Below are 15,949 nucleotides of genomic sequence, written 5' to 3'. Positions count from 1 at the left end.
ATGTGTTACTGGGTAAGTGTCCCTATAGACAACATGGGCCACTTGGCAAGTGCAACTGGGCATATGAATGTTTTAGGCCAATGCCCCAGAAAAGGTTTGTGCCCCGAGAAATGTGATCAAATGCACAATAATAACAAGAGGCAAGAAGTGAAGAAGTCTGCTAAGGAGAGGTGAAGTCAGAAACAGACGCATCCGAGTGGGGAGAAAGAAGTCAAGGGAGCGAAATGGGACCAGAGCATGCATTGAGTAAGAAGTGTTGAGCTACATAGGAGTGAACGATGGGTACAGCACAGCTTCAGCACATTTAGCGTTTTATCGGGCAAGAAGGAAAGGTCTGGCAACCATAGCAAAGCAAACATTTTGTCCTTTTTGGCTTGCATACCTGCCAACCTAGCATCATAAATATGCGGGAGACCGCCCCACGGGGGAGGGGGGTCAAATCCCCCCCCCCCCAAATTCATTTTTTCTTTTTGTCGCCATACGAAACGCTCATATCACAGGCTCACGTGGTACAGAATCCCCCACTTGTCACCTACTTGTCAGAATCTACTTCCATACTTGTAATACTTGTCACCTACTTGTCATACTTGTCAGAATCCATACAAGTTTCCGTCACAAAGCACAGAAACTAAGTCGTGTATGATCTCAGAAATACTTGCAAGTACTTCTTGGCTTTTGAAAGCGCCATAGATCGCTCCAACTAAACTCTGGGAAGCACAAAAAGTAGTTCGACATTCTGCATCTTCACTTGACAATCTGACAAAGACAACTGAAACCTAGGCACCCACGGTCATTTAACGACTGGATTGCTAAAAATATGCGAACCAGCTTGAGACGAGCCAATCCGGAAAATCAATATGGCAGTGCCCGTTAGATGCTCTCATTCGTGGCGGTGCCGGCGGCCGCTATCGCTGTACTCCTATATACACTCTATAATATAACCATGCAGGAAAGCAGCGCTGGAGCAGTTAGTCACCAGCGGTGCTGGTGACTAACTGCTCCAGCGCTGCTTTCCTGCATGGTTATATTATAGAGTGTATATAGGAGTACAGCGATAGGCCCTAAAAAAAAAAGTTAACCGCTATGCTGCGGTGGCTACTTTCCAGGAGACTTAAGGTCGCGTTCGTACAATCGGGAGATGTGATGAAAATTCGGGAGAGTTGGCAGGTATGGGCTTGTGTGAGCCAGCACAGCGCTGCTTGAATATGCTGCCATTGCATGGCATGGAATGATTTGGAGATGTTTGAGCTCGTTTTGTGAAAGAGGTGAAGTCAGCTCATACAAGTACATCGGGGAACACTATTCTTTGGCTGCAGTAGTAACTACAGAAAGCATGAGCTCTTGGATGCAACGTACAACGTGTATAATCAGTCACGGTGTGGGGTTGTGAACTACTTTGGCCGATTCAGTTTGCACTCGACTGAGGGCAGTGGCATCTGCGGATTATCAGCATGAATTGGAAAAAACTTAATCGTGATCGCTTGGCGCGGGACCTTTAACATGAGTGCTCGTGCATGGCCAACTCAATGCCAGCCTGAAACATCTAAGCGCCAATGGTGAGCACACTTGCATCAGCCAGTGGTAAAATTATCACATATTTTAAATTTACTGCGCTATGTCTACGTTGGGCCTCCTATGAGACCAATGGCATGGCTCAAGCACGATGATCAAAGCGGTTGGTAAAACTGCATGATGCATAGGCTTTGCACAAAACAGATGGGTGCATTGGAGATGGGTGCTGAACAAACCTGAGCATAAAAAGCGGTTTTCATCACCCCATGGGTTGTACGGCATGCTGTTATTAATCCAAATTATTTTATGCGGGGGGGGGGGGGGGGGGGGGCAAAAACTGCACCTAACAAACAAACAAGTCACACAATGTACTTCGAAATAACAGTTAAACCACTTGTCGAAGTAAACCTGCAGAACGGCACCCCGCTGTTAGTCCTGTATGTTTCTTGAACTACTCATCGCTGCTAAACCACAGCCTAGGCAAACTACAGGGCGAATGTTGCAATAAGAGCACATTTGCGAAACAAATGTCTATAAATACTACACAACCTCTCTCCAAAGTCGATTGTAGGTTATAACATGCCTGCACGCCTCACATTGAGTGCCCTGGTTACCTCACCGGCAGCAGGAATTCCAGCCATGTTGAGTTGAGTAAGTTTAGCAAGTCTCACATAATCTTTTCTAACATAAGACGGCATCACATCACACCTAAGTAGACTGTGCCAGCCCATGAAACAGCCACCAGCAACTGCGGCCGAGCATATAGCTAGCATAATACACTGAGCATTTGCCAAAGCCAGCATGGCAGTGTAATCAAACAGCTCACAAACGCCACAGCATATGCCATATGGCAGAACACTGGATACAACGATATGTATGGATAAATGCCAATTAACAGTAACTGCCTAGACCTGCACGTTGACTTACCTGTGAACACTTCCACCAAAGGTCCTCGGTCACATAGAGCAGCTTTTCAAAAACGTTTCCGATCCCGAGTCGCACCAAACCAAACAACTTACCTGAATCCAAGTGACCTTTGAACGGAGAAAACTAAATGAGGGCCACGACATGTCGCCAGACGCGCGAATGTTTTAATTTTCGGGTAAAAATTTTGGAGAGAGCTGCCACCTCTGGAGAACCGTTGTATATTTTGCACACAAAGAAAGCAGGCAGCTGTAAGTTGTCAGAGAGAGAAGTCACAAGGTGACACCTGCAAACAAGACAAACGGGAATAGAGAATGGCGAAGGCACTTACCCTGTCCCCACGACTGCCTGTCACTTCGGTCGTGATATGCGGGTGGTGCTACTTGACTGTAAGCGCCCATAGATGCAACTGCATGCCTGCACAGCAAAGCAAATCACTTAAGGTTTGAGTCTCCCACACAGAAAATGCAAACAAGAGATGCACCAGATAAAAAAAATCCTTCGCAGATCTAACCAAATGTGTGCAACTGATACATGACAGACAGCGAAGCTGTATAAGAGAGTTCTCACACCCTTCAGTAATGCAAGGCATCTGTTTGCAGGCTGTTGTTAGCGACCGCTCCCTCGCAGTCTTACAGCACCCCACCATCAGATTTCTCCACCATAGCCATAAAAGCTCCTAGCTGACCTACACCCAACTGACCTCCTAACGGACCTCCGGCAAAGGACAGCATGCCGCAAGCTGGCTTTCACCCCATGAAAATGGCTGTGAAACCCCCTAAAGGGGCCCTCACCAGGCCCCATAGCAAATTTCGGTTACATGTTGGAATGTGCCCTCTAGGTAGTGTTCTACCAGAAGAATTTTTCAAATCAGTTTATTAGTAGCAGAGACAGGGATATTTCAAGTGTCGTGAACCCATGATTTCAGGAGGCAGCTTCACTGCCAACATAGACATTCTTTTCACTTGCCCCGTCTAGCCTCCGCAAGCAAACTTTCTTTCCTGCGTCGTCTCATACCGAAGACTGAGCATCGGGTCAAGTATATGTCACAGGCCTCATGCTTTCTTTTTAATTTTTTTTTCTATTTCATCTCTTTTATTTTTTTTGCACAGCGCACGTTTGGTGAGGATCTCGCGAGTGAGTTGCTATGTTTCTCTTGTTTCATGCTGTGCATGAGAATATCGGTATTTTTGCCTGGCTGCTTCAGCACTATGATGAAATGGATCCCTGAGTGCGTCCATGTTTAGAGGTAAAGTTTAGTTTTTTGCATGTGGGACTGCCTTTCGTGGGATCGAGCAGACGAAACAAAAGTATGTTCCTCTTGCTGCAGCACGGAGTAAAACCAGGACTTTCAGACACTCGGGTTGTACTTTTATTATTTGTTTAAACTTTAAATCACCTAGTGAAGCAACAGATCAAACCAAGAAATGTTGTAACCTGAATAATTCTCGAAGTCACATGTCACGGTGACTGACGTTTCAGCACTGCGAATTACGTAGGTTCACTTGGGGGTCTTGGGGTGTTTGGTTCGAAATTATAAACTGTTCTTGCGGCGCCCAGCGGTGTAATATTTTGCAGGCACGATCGTCAGCGAGCATTGTATACACTACGCTGGTCCGTTTAAAATGGCCAAACCTGGTGAGGGGCCCTTTGACAGCTAGGTTGGAAAATCTTAGCTACCATACGGCAAGTGTGCTACAGGATGTGGGTGTTACATTCAACCTGACATGCTTCAACATTGCATGATGCATATTTCAATGTTGAAGATAAACATATGCCCGGCATTTTGGATATCAGAGTAATGGTTGCACTATCAGCCAGGCCATTCATCATTTTTTTCTTGAATATGGCAAAAGTGAGTTTAAGGGCTGTGCCATGAGACAGCGATTCCCACAGAGTTCCCTTGGGCGTTCTGCCCAAGGAGCACAGCCGTCTGACTAGCTGCGGAACTATCAACACAGTAGCCATCAGTGGACTGTCATCTCTTACACAACTTCTGCATTAACTTCTCAAAACTGACCAGATCAAGGGAATGCAGTCTCACTGCAGCTGCATGAAAGCTATTAGTATTGTTTTGTTTTAATAATTCCAGAACTCTTCCTCGTGCTCAGCTTTACCACTTCGATTTCTGTTATGACAATTCACAAGCTTAATGCAAGACGGCCATTTATGCAGCTGCCAGCATAGGGAGAGCCCACATCGGCAATCTGCCATGGTACTTCATTTGCATCAGTAAAAAATTGCAGGGTTTTATGTGACAAAACCACGATCTTATTACGAAACATGACGTAGTGGGGAAACTCCGGATTAATTTTGCCCACCTGGGGTTCTTTAATGTGCACTTAATTCTAAGTACACAAGCATTTTCTTGTTTCGCTCCTATCAAAATGCAGCCACCACAGCTGGGACCAAACCCGCGACCTCAAGCTTGTCAGCGCAATGCCATAGCAACTAAGCTAGCACCGAGGGTTCTGTTGCATCAGTCAATCAGACCACAATTTTCATGAGTACGGTTCAGTGGCAATAGTCTCTGCAGGAAACTGGAATCTGACTACAGACCCAGCGCTTTATTGTCAGTTGCTTCTAACGCTGCCCTATGGCTGAATTCGCCTCTTGTAGCACACTACACGGATGGCAGAGCTCTGTTGCCTTAGACGGCCCCTCCACGGATCCCACTGGAAATTCTGGTCATACACTAGAGGTTTTTGTAAAGAGCTGCCCAAGGAGCGTTATACCGCAATAATTTTTATAAAAAGTGGTTAACAGCAGCTGAGATAGAAACATATGAAATTTTACGAGACCACAATGGACAGACACAATGCGAGGAGGTGATCCTCAGTTATCTCGACCAATTCCCGAAAGTAAACCCTCTCTTGCTTCTTCCATATAAAGCAGAGGACCCACGTTTTGGGAGTGGGGGGCCCACCCTCCAGTTTCGTTTCCCTCCCATCTTTTCTTGCTGCGTGGTTCATTCCCAGAGACAGTTTTGAGAACTTGGCATCGCACGGGAACCCCCCAAGCGGCATTTACAAAAATGCGACAGTAGCGAGTTGAAATTTTTTAGCGCATCACGGCAATTACCACGCGACAGCAGTTTACATTTGGCACCTTCCCATTCGTTCGAAATAAGTTGTAACCTGTGTTCAGCAATATGCATTGCGACGGGTGAGTGTAGGAAAGCACACAGCTACTCCGTCTCTCTCCTATGCGATATGCCAGTGTTTATATGAACTGCGCAAGACGGCTTGCCCCATCTAGAACTACCCTCTCCTGTCACATTAATTTTATTTGTCTTGCTAGCGCATTACCGCCCTTTATACGAATGCGATGCACTAGAATTATGATGCGATGCGCCACGTGTCATAGTCATGTAAATGCCCCTCCAGTTTAGTGCTGTTGTAGACTATTTGTGCGATGCCGGCACCATGCATGTGACATTATCACGGTGGCGAGGATTGTGCATCCTCCGAGAGGACACGCAGGCTTTCGAGTTTGCAGTTGTTTTCCCGAAATACAAAAGTGAGATAGTTCACAGACACAATCGTGAGCTTATGATTTGCACATTGTGCTGGTCTGTTTGCATGTGTAAATCTTGTGAGGCCCTGTTTAATCCTTTCCGTACTGAAGGAAATGACAAAAAGTGCGCCAAATTTCCCAGATTTCCAGAAACATGTCACCGTCATATGACCACTATACTTCTTATCGTAACTAAACTGGTACAAATTCCAGTGACTATACTCGTCAGCGGTAGAAAAAAACTTTAATAGGGAAATTTAAAATGGTGCACCCAAGCATCTTTGCATACTCAAAGCCACACGTCCCGTTTGCGTTCCTTTTGTACACCTTTTACATTGTCTTGTAGGCCCGGCGGCAACTACATGCCGCCGGGCATTTGGCTGCGCCAAACCCAAAACTACATGATATGCACTGTAATATACACACAATTCAAAACTCACCCAATCATACGATGTCCAGAGTTGCCCAGTGATGCAATGTGTCGCCTTGGAGCCATTCCAATTTGCGGACGCCAGTTGCGGCTTTCCTCTTGAGAGAGGTCTCCCGGTTTAAGCACTCTCTGTGGCTCCCTGTTTTTTTCGAAATGAGAAAATGCACAAGCACCACACTAAGTGAAACAGGGCTGCTACTGGGGTGTGAAAGAAGAGCAGAGAGCTTATTACTTGCGTTCCACCACCTCCGTGCTTCGGAGGAGGCTCAAAATATATGGCCCTGTGTACAAGTGTTTAGCTCAAGTCAGGCTATTTTAATAGGTAGGAACGAATTAACCAGCAACTACAAAATTTCACTTTCTGAAGAAGCTGTGCTGGCTCTAAGAAATTAAACAGGTTTTGCACTTACAGTGCCTATTTTTGCACTAATATGTAGCTCAAGATTAATTTCTTTTTTTTGGGGGGTGGGGGGGGGGGTCTACACTAGGAATACGAAATTGATGGAAGTCTGACAAAATGTTAACTGGAACAGCTACGCATTTCACCTCACACTTTGAGGATGCATTTCTTGGAACTGGTGTTATGTTGCTGGATTTAAATTAAATGGCTATGCTTTCCTTTCTAGCTGGCTCCAATTTCGCTATCCCAACAATATCCTCTAAGGCTGTTACTTGAAAGGAAATGATGAGCAGATATTATTTAATTAGTCAATTCATGGGTGACTGTCAAAATGATCATGATTCAACAGACTGTGAAGAATTAGTATGTGAGAAAAACTGAGGCTTCCCCTCTGCGGTCCTGTGTTGAATGGTAATTTTTTTCCATGAAACACACTATGTGCACTAGGCTTCTCCCAAGATGGCCGCGGCTAAAACAAGTTTTTGATAAGCTGAACTGTTCCGAGACCTGGATTCACGGCAGTTTTTCTAAGATGAATTTTTGAGTGATAGGCAGGCCTCCATGGTGCCCCTGGTTTTAACTAAAGTCCATCAAATGTTCTTCAGCTTCCCTAGCTTGCATAATGAGGCCGTAGGTACCAGCAGAAGTATTGCTTTCCCTTAGTATGACAACTGCAACAGTGCATCAATGCACTGGCATCGTTCCATTTCTGTCCCCACCGTCAAACACAATGTACCGTTACTATCACATTTCTAACACTAAAGTTTTTTCATTGGTGTTATATGGTAAGGTTGATTATGACGACTGATGGTGTTTATTGGTGCAAGGACATCTGAGGCCAAAGAACGCTTAGACTATGTGATGAAATGTGGCACATTTAAAAGTGAATGTAAAGGTTCCAGGAGCATGAATGATAGCACTAGGTGCCCAAATTGGTGTAAGACCATTTAAAGCATTTGTTAACGGGCTGTAATGGCAATGACAGTGCTGTTCTTGTGGCAGGGCCAATTACAATGCACTTAAAGTAATAATTGCACTGCAATCATGATGTTTAGTCTAAAGCAGACAAAGGTACTGGAGAGACTCCTATTCTCCTTGATCCAAGTCAATACACTCGATCATTGTCGATAGCTTGGAAGCCCCAGTAAAAAATGTTATTCACGCTTGAGTGACCAGGAAAGGTCTATTCAAATGCTTGAATGAGCACAGAGATCTCAAAATATAAACTTTTCATGATCTGCCCTCCCAGGCATGCAAATTCAGTGGCTGGGAATCAAACATGTGACCGTGTGTTAAAACAATATAATTCCATGAAGGTTAACCGCACACAAATCTCTTCGCTGAACGAAAAATTTCTATCTACTCAAACCCACACAAAATTCTTGAAGACCTATACTTTACAGTTAACAACATATGGGTTTATTTTCCGTATAAAAGAAAAATAAAGACCAACAACAAAAGTGCAAACCTATAAACTTTCTGTCAACCTTTCATTTCGCTTCGTACAAAATCCACATGTGTTTCCTTTAGTAGCCATTGTGCTGGCAGTTGAAAAAAATATTTCCACAGAACTTACTCAGTGTAAGTTTCTTTTTCTTTGGTTCTACTACTTTGACCAATCAGCACATGGTGTCAATTACATGCTTGACCGTATTCTTCAAAAGTATACGACTTTATTGAAACACTGAAATGTCACCTTTACTGTGAACGGAGCTCCCCAGCAATAAAATGACCAACCTAGGACACGACTGGTACCATCGCTGTAGAAATATAATACCCGCTACTATGTCCTAAGATCTTCTGTTAATAATAGGTGCATTTGAGTCAGCCACTGATGATAAAAGAAGAACACTGCATTCTAACATGAAAGAAAACTGCAGTTAGCCTAATTTTATCGAGCTTTCCAACCAAGGAACTCACTGGTGCTGTTGGTGCTTCTTACGGTAAAGTGGTGCCCCATCTGGTCGGGCGTCCAACTCAAAGCGGGCAACAGCGCCTGACCAAGCGTGGCCTCTCAGGACCACAAAGAGCCAACACAAAATGAAGCCGAGGAAAGTATAGGGGAAATTAACTGTTTTTTATTAATTGAAATGTGGAAATAATAGGGAAAACAAATTAAAGTGGAAGAAATGACAACTTGTGGCCAATGGGAGCCAAACCTGCAACTACCGCATGAACCGTAATATGCCTTACCAGTTGAGCTACGATGGCGCCCGTTACGGGTTACAGTTACGTGTTACGGGTGATTTGGATTAGAGAATTGTAGAATCTTTCCTGTCACCTCCTGGCCCAAAACAAACACTCTGATGCTTCCTGGAAGGGTAATCTACCAATCTAGATTGATTCAACGTTTGCCACTAATGCCACAGAGTTTCTCAAAATATTACCTAGAGCAAAATCTGGAACCATTGTCTATGCAAGCTTTATGCGAGCTGTGGTATATGGGTGGTCTGACACAGTCTCAAATATGGCTCAGCCTAAAACATAGTCCCGGTTCGCATGTAAACATTTCTTGGAATGAGATCTTCATAAAAAGTCTCGGTTCACCCGCAATACTTTTTGTATTAATGTTTACTCACATACAGTGCAAGAAGTAAGCGAAGAAAACGAAAACAGATGAAAGAAACCATCCCACAGTGAGTGTAGACGTTCTCATCTCTCCTCCAAATTTAGCAGCTGACTGGGACGGTTTCGTTTCATATAACTGCAATATCGAGCATGAGTTCACATGTTTTAGTAAGAGGTGTTCTTACACAATAATGACGATATTAAACAAAAATCAGCACTTCAGTTGCTGTTTTAGTGGATACGGAACCATAGCGAACGATGGAATGCCGTTCTCCAGACGTATCGTCCTGGCTTTTCAAGAAAGATGCCGGTCCGAAGCCCCCACATCCCACATTCTCATGCATACAGCAGCACCAGTGTCAATTCTCCCTCCAAGTAACTTGAAGAAACTATGCTTAATGCCGCTTTATAAAAGAACTGCAAAGCTGCCAATTGTCTCCAATCACCCAAAAGCAATTGGGGCAAAAGTAGAAGTAGCGGCTGCTTACGTTGCTCCAGGAAGGCGCTTGGCTGGAAACACAAAGTCGTCGGCATACTTCGGATCCCTGAAGCGGACGCTGTTCGATGCAAAAAAAATGAAGCAAAACGGGAGTGAGGCAAGTGAGTTTAAAAAGAGAAATGCACATATATGAGAAAGAGCTTCATGAAACATAAATCAGCATAGGAGAGAAACTTACCAAACGACCATGTTGCCAGGGATATCATCTAAGCCTGGGATGACTGACCGCACATCACTGAAAAAACACAGAAGGATCAAAGTCATTTCGCCCATGCAAGACACGTCTATTTTATCAATTAACACATGAGAAGAAAGTGTGCCTTCGTTTATGAGCTAACATATTAATGACCACCATTTCCATTTGTGTCCAGCAAGAAATGTTGTACAAAGGATTCCCTCTACAGTGAACACAAAAGGGGTACTGCAAATGTATTTACCGTCAAGAGATTCAGCTTTGAAGAGCAGCGATACAAAATATATGCCTTGTGCTCTTTCAACTGTGACAGAAGCTAAAAATTTAAAGCTGCATATGTTGTGCCAGTACCATCTTTTGCATTACGGCGCCATTGTTATGCCGTCATCATCATGCTGCTGCCGTTCTCATTATCCCGTTGTTGTCAACATGCCACCCTCCGCCGCCCTATGGCAAATAAAAAATTAAGCAAATCCAAAACACGTGCTGGAACCTATGCAAAGCAGTTCACTAGCATTAACATGCCACGCATGTGACGCATGCACTAGGAGAGCTACTTGACGCTGGCACAGAAGATGTATGCGCACGATTGTGGTCTATTTACAGTCAAATCTCGTTAACTCGAACACGCTTAATTCAAACTGCCGGTTTATTCGAACTGACGATATGGTCCCGTCAAAATTATGTGTATTTTAATGGGCGAAAACGCTCGGTAATTCGAACACGAAAGCATTTGCGACGGTTAATTTGAACATACCGCAGACCGACAATGCACTCAGCAGTGCGCCGAATAACGTGGCGGCGCCCCCGACCGGCATTGCTCCGACACCGCCACAGAGCAAAAGCTTAGGAGAGACCCCTTCATGCAGCAGCGGAGGCCCAGTCCGGCCAATGAACTGCCCCACGCCGGCAAACGCTCGCTTCCCGATAACGGCAGAAAACGAAACTTCAAGGAGGCTAATCTACACCGCACCAGCTGTAGAACCGGCACGGAGACAGTCGAAGGTCAGGGAGCTGCGAGGGAGTTGAGAAAGAGGGCGAGGGGAGCCACCGAAGCGGCGGAGTTGCCGAGGTCAAATCCCCCTTACCCTTCCTATCTCTTCTTCCCCCTCTCCCCCTCCCCTCATGATGCTGAGCCATGCTCCCTTCCGGGTAGCAGAAAATAGCATCTTTTCCACTCTCTGAACCACTATATATACAGTCGCCGACCGTTTATTCGGACTCGACGGGAACCGCGAAAAAATCCGAATAATCGAGAGTCCGAAAAAAAGGATTCGCCAGAAAAAAGTACCTTTATGGTCCCAGTGGACGGAAAAAATTGTCAATGCACGACTGTACAGATGCACGCTTACGCGCGATCAGGTCAGCCTTATTTCCGACAGTGTCTGGCTATCGCTATAGACAGAGTCTTGTAATTGCCGCGTCTCGTCGGCGCAGATGGCACGGGAGGCGTCGGAGCCATTTCGCACTACGCGACGACTGCACGAGATCGAACAAGCAAATCAGGCCTAACACACTAAGCCATGGGTTCTCAAAGTGGGTTCCGCGAAACCCACGGATTCCGCAGGCTCGGGGTTTCGCGAGCCACTGATAAATTTTCCCTGGTCCCGCTCTCGACAAGTGTCTAAAACGGCGAACACGAGGTGCGCTTGATCCAAAGAACCTCCATTACCCATGCCCGAGTGTCAAAAAGCACATCACAGCATAGAATAAAGAACCAACTTGATCACAGTGCGTAACAGCAATGCGCGAACTGCGCAATAAATACGCAAGCAGCTTGTAGCCACCCAACCTCTCAGAACGGGCAGCGCGCCTAAGCTTTCGCACTTGAATCTCGGAGGCCGTAGCTTACCACCATGCCCCTTTCTCCTATTTGTAGATAGGGTAGGTGCCGATAGCGTGCGCACTGACCTATACGTTGGTGAAGAAAAAAAAAAAAAAAAAAAAAAAACGCGGAGCACCGCAAATGCGCGCCGCAGAAGAGCAAGAACGGCGTAGCGTCCAACCGAAACGAAGCGGCGCAGTCCGCATCGCCGTGGTCCTCAGCGGCAATCGTACGCGGCACGTGACTGACAGCAACGCCGAAGCGCTTCCTGCCTAATTATGCCTTTAAAGCCTTTATTCTTGCGTTTATCGCCGCGAGTAACACCGCGTTGGAGGCTAACCGCGTGCCTCCGTAAGTACGTAGTCGCTATCTCTGATCGCGTCGATAACCACCGCAGTTTCGTTTTCACTCGATGCGCGCGTCGGCTGCGTGCCTTCACAACTGCGTAGTCGCCTCCCATGGCAGCGTCGATAGCGACCGCTGTTTCGTCCGCACTTCTTGCAGCGAAAGGTAGTTTCGTTTCGACTTGGTGCGTGCGTCAGCCGCCTGCCTTCTGAACCGCAAGGTCGCCGTCCATGATCGCGTCGATAGCGGCCGCGGTTTCGTCCGCAGCGGTTGCGGCAAGCAGTAGTTTCACTTTGACTCAGTGCAAAGCTGTCAACGATAAAAAGCACCGGCTACGTCGCGATGGACGGACAATTTGTTGGCGAGCAGCTGAGTGGCGAAAAAATAATCGGGATGTGCGCCCGTTGTTGCAAAGCGCGTCTCAGATGAAAACGCGCGCCGCGAAGGATGTCGCGAGGCCTTCGCCGCTGCTAGCGCTAATCAGTAATGAGATGAAGAGAATTTCAGCTTCCGCACTGGTCTTGTGCTAAATAGAAACAAGATTTGACGATTCATTGAGTAAATAAAATCGTGTTGACGTAGTGAGGCATTTGTTTGTTTTGTTGATACCCTCGATAATTTGACATTCGGTTAATTCGGGGGCGAGGGGGTTCCTTCGCACTTTATGGATCTTAGCAGGGTTCCCTGGGATGAACGTACTTGAGAACCCCTGCACTAAGCAAAAGAGCGAGACTTGAAAGGTAGCTGTTGACAAGGCCTAGGTCACGTGAGTGACAACTGACAACGCAAAGGCCGAACACCGACTTCCAAGCACAATGGCTTGGCTTGGCCTGGCCTGCTGTTTGGCCGCGGTATACAGTCAATGGATACTGGACTGGCTAAATCCGAAACACGACAACCAATAAGTGCAGCCAACAAAAGTATGGCCTTCGAGATCGGCAACTGACACTTGTAGGCGCTGCGCGGATTTAGACACCAGCAATCCAACCATAGCATGCGCGCCCTTTCAGTGCTGGCAACCTAGCAAAATGTAAACATCGCGGCCAGCTTGTCGTGACCGTATCGTGGCGTTCAACGTCGCATCTGACCAGGCCGCCGGAGTCCGAAAAATCGAACGGCGCGCTGTAGAGCGTCCGAACTATCGGTCGTGGTTATACATTGCTTCAATGGGTCGAGTGGCGGTGCCGCGAAGGTGTCCGAATAAACGAGCATGTCCGAATTTTCAGCGTCCGAATAAACGGTCGGCGACTGTATATATATATATATATATATATATATATATATATATATATATATATATATATATCCGCTTTCCTGCCGCCCTCCTCCCTCACCTTCGACGGTCTCCGCGCGTGCGCGCCCGTCTCCATGCGGCGCCGTCCGCTCCCTGAAGTTTCGTTTTCTGCCGTTATCGGGAACCGAGTGTTGGCCGGCGTGGGCGCAACTCGTTATGCGCTTGCGCGCCGCGAAATTTCACGACTCACACCCTTTGTTCATCTTGCTATGGTGCTCGAATACTTCAAAAATACGGCCTCCCTTTAATTCGAACAAATTTTCGGGCCCCTTTGAGTTCGAATTATCGAGATTCGACTGTATTTATTTAGTACCCACTGCACCAAAAAGGTACTACAGTGCAATAGTGTACTGGGTTGCTGTGCGCCTGAGGGAGACAGGTTCAATCCCACTATCGGACACAAAATTTATTTTCCGTGGGTGAACTAATCGACAAGAGAGAAGCACCCAGCAGCCACGGTCAGCAAAGTTTGGGAAGGTTCGCTAAAAAGCTTTGCTTTAAAATTGCCCCCCATCGCCACCACTAGGTATCCAACTCGGGCTCCTGCTGCAATTGGGAGCCACATGCACCACCTTTGTGCTGTTGAACAGCAAGCTTGGCAATTTGTGCAGGTATCTGCGCCATGTTACTCAGACAGTGGCGCCACCTACGTATGTACTTCGCAGACCGGAGCAGGCAATACCATAACAGATAAAAACATCACTGTGTACAAAACAAACGAAGTGCTTGAGAAGATGACGTCTGTTGTGAGAAGCTGCTGCTGTTGCAATAAATGAGGTCACACTCGAAAAAATCGCGGAAGTCTGCCAATTTTTTCTTTTAATGGCTAGATGATGTCTTTTCATTACTCAGAGTGTGAAGCCTCCCTTGCTCGATGACGCACCAAATTATTGTATCCCATCTTAATGTGACTTATTCTAAAAGATTGCCAAGTTCTGAATGGCTTCGCCCTTGAAGCAGGACCACTCGTTACATGATAAAAATTGAAAAAGGTGGGCCCGTAGTTCAGTCGGCTTCTGTTAATTCAACCCTGACGAGAACAATGAAACGGATCGAATTATCAGGCAGGTCCAATTAAACAAGGTATTTAAAAAATGCCAAAACATACATCTAATCCACTTGGCAGTATTCTCCAGATTTTGACACACCTTCGAATCAAATGCGGTGTGCACCCACTTTCCATCCAAAGTAGAAACCTAATACGGACCCGATTTCTTGGCAAGAAAAATGGGCAAGCGTTCAAGGGTTGCACAACGCTGGCAGATTTTATGAAGTCAGCTTTTCAGTCAGATTTTATGAAGTCAGCGTTATGTGGCAAAGAATACAAACACCACAAAGGCGCTTTTCTATGTAGTGTCCAATTGCATCCCATAGGCAATGTTGTGCCTAATTTTCTTGGGAATAAAAAAGGTGTGCGTTAGAATTGGGTAAATACCATAATCAGACATTGTGAGCTACAGTTACGGCTTGAAAATCTTATTTGAGAAGGTCGAAAATAGGCATTTTCAACACAAGATGGCAAATGTTCAATGCATTCACTGTCCCTTAAGCTCTGCCAAGACAAGACACTGCCACTAAAGGAGTCACTATTGGAGTTGTTGACTGGTCAACTTTGAATTATCTGGTGAAGGCCAATTTTAGGATCGAAATAATGAAAGTTTGGTCCCATGAAAATGCATGGGTGCTGGATAGGACCTTCGGCCAGGATTGAATTAACCGAAAAATCGAATTAAAAGTCTACCGTAGTTCAGACCACACACACTCGCTGGACAGCCTGGCACAGTGGTTGAAGGCCACACAATGACTACATCATCGAAAGCGGGGGTTGTGTTGTTGCCATGCTGGCTATTCATTCCTCCTTCATGTTGAGCTTCTCTGCGTGTGATGCAGGACACACCTGATCCTCTTCTGTAATCTGTCCGAGAATGTGGAGTGGCTCTCTCACCTTTTTTTTTTTTTTTTTTTTACTCTCCACCATTATCGTTCTGTTTGTGTTTGTTTGTGGTGTGCCCAATGTGAAGTTAGCCCTAAGTTAATCTTGGACTTGTCCCATGGGATTTAGTACTGTGGACTAAAGCCCATGATAGAGTAGAGTAATCAATCGATGCTCTGCTGCACCCAAGGTGCACCCACCGTGCACAAGACACATTACCTATGCTTTCATAGGGTCATGCAATGAATATTGGAACGTTCCTTCGCAAAGGAACTGCCAATGCACACTCCCAACCTGTGGGTGTTCCCCATGTTTGTGCCAACTGCCAATCTGTGTACAGGTGAGACGGGAGCAATAGGTAACCTGCTGCGTCTAATGCCTTAATACACTCAACAATTAGCAGCATGATCCCAGTGTGGCTGGCGATCAGCACACCAGGCTAACTTGGGAGACAGCTAATTAGCTACCGTATTTGCTCGCAAAATGAATGCACTTTTTTTCCTGAAAGAT

At 45.9% G+C, this 15,949-nt stretch overlaps 1 protein-coding gene across 1 annotated transcript in view; it reads right to left on the bottom strand.

Annotated features, from left to right (window-relative positions):
- Positions 1–2,693: 2,693 nt before the first annotated feature.
- Positions 2,694–15,949, bottom strand: part of LOC119458087 (5'-3' exoribonuclease 2-like) — a 94,201-nt gene continuing 80,945 nt past the window's right edge. The window contains exons 27-30 of the mRNA XM_037719901.2: positions 10,028–10,084; positions 9,839–9,907; positions 6,393–6,521; positions 2,694–2,853 (exon numbers count right to left, since the gene is read on the bottom strand). Coding sequence (XP_037575829.1) covers positions 2,709–2,853; positions 6,393–6,521; positions 9,839–9,907; positions 10,028–10,084 — 400 coding nt within the window. The 3' untranslated portion in view covers positions 2,694–2,708. The remainder of the gene's footprint in view (positions 2,854–6,392; positions 6,522–9,838; positions 9,908–10,027; positions 10,085–15,949) is intronic.

Source organism: Dermacentor silvarum, chromosome 7, assembly GCF_013339745.2.
Source record: "Dermacentor silvarum isolate Dsil-2018 chromosome 7, BIME_Dsil_1.4, whole genome shotgun sequence".
Classification (NCBI taxonomy): domain Eukaryota; kingdom Metazoa; phylum Arthropoda; class Arachnida; order Ixodida; family Ixodidae; genus Dermacentor; species Dermacentor silvarum.
The sequence above is the reverse complement of the archived record's forward strand: the minus strand, read 5'-3'. Positions and strand labels throughout refer to the sequence as shown.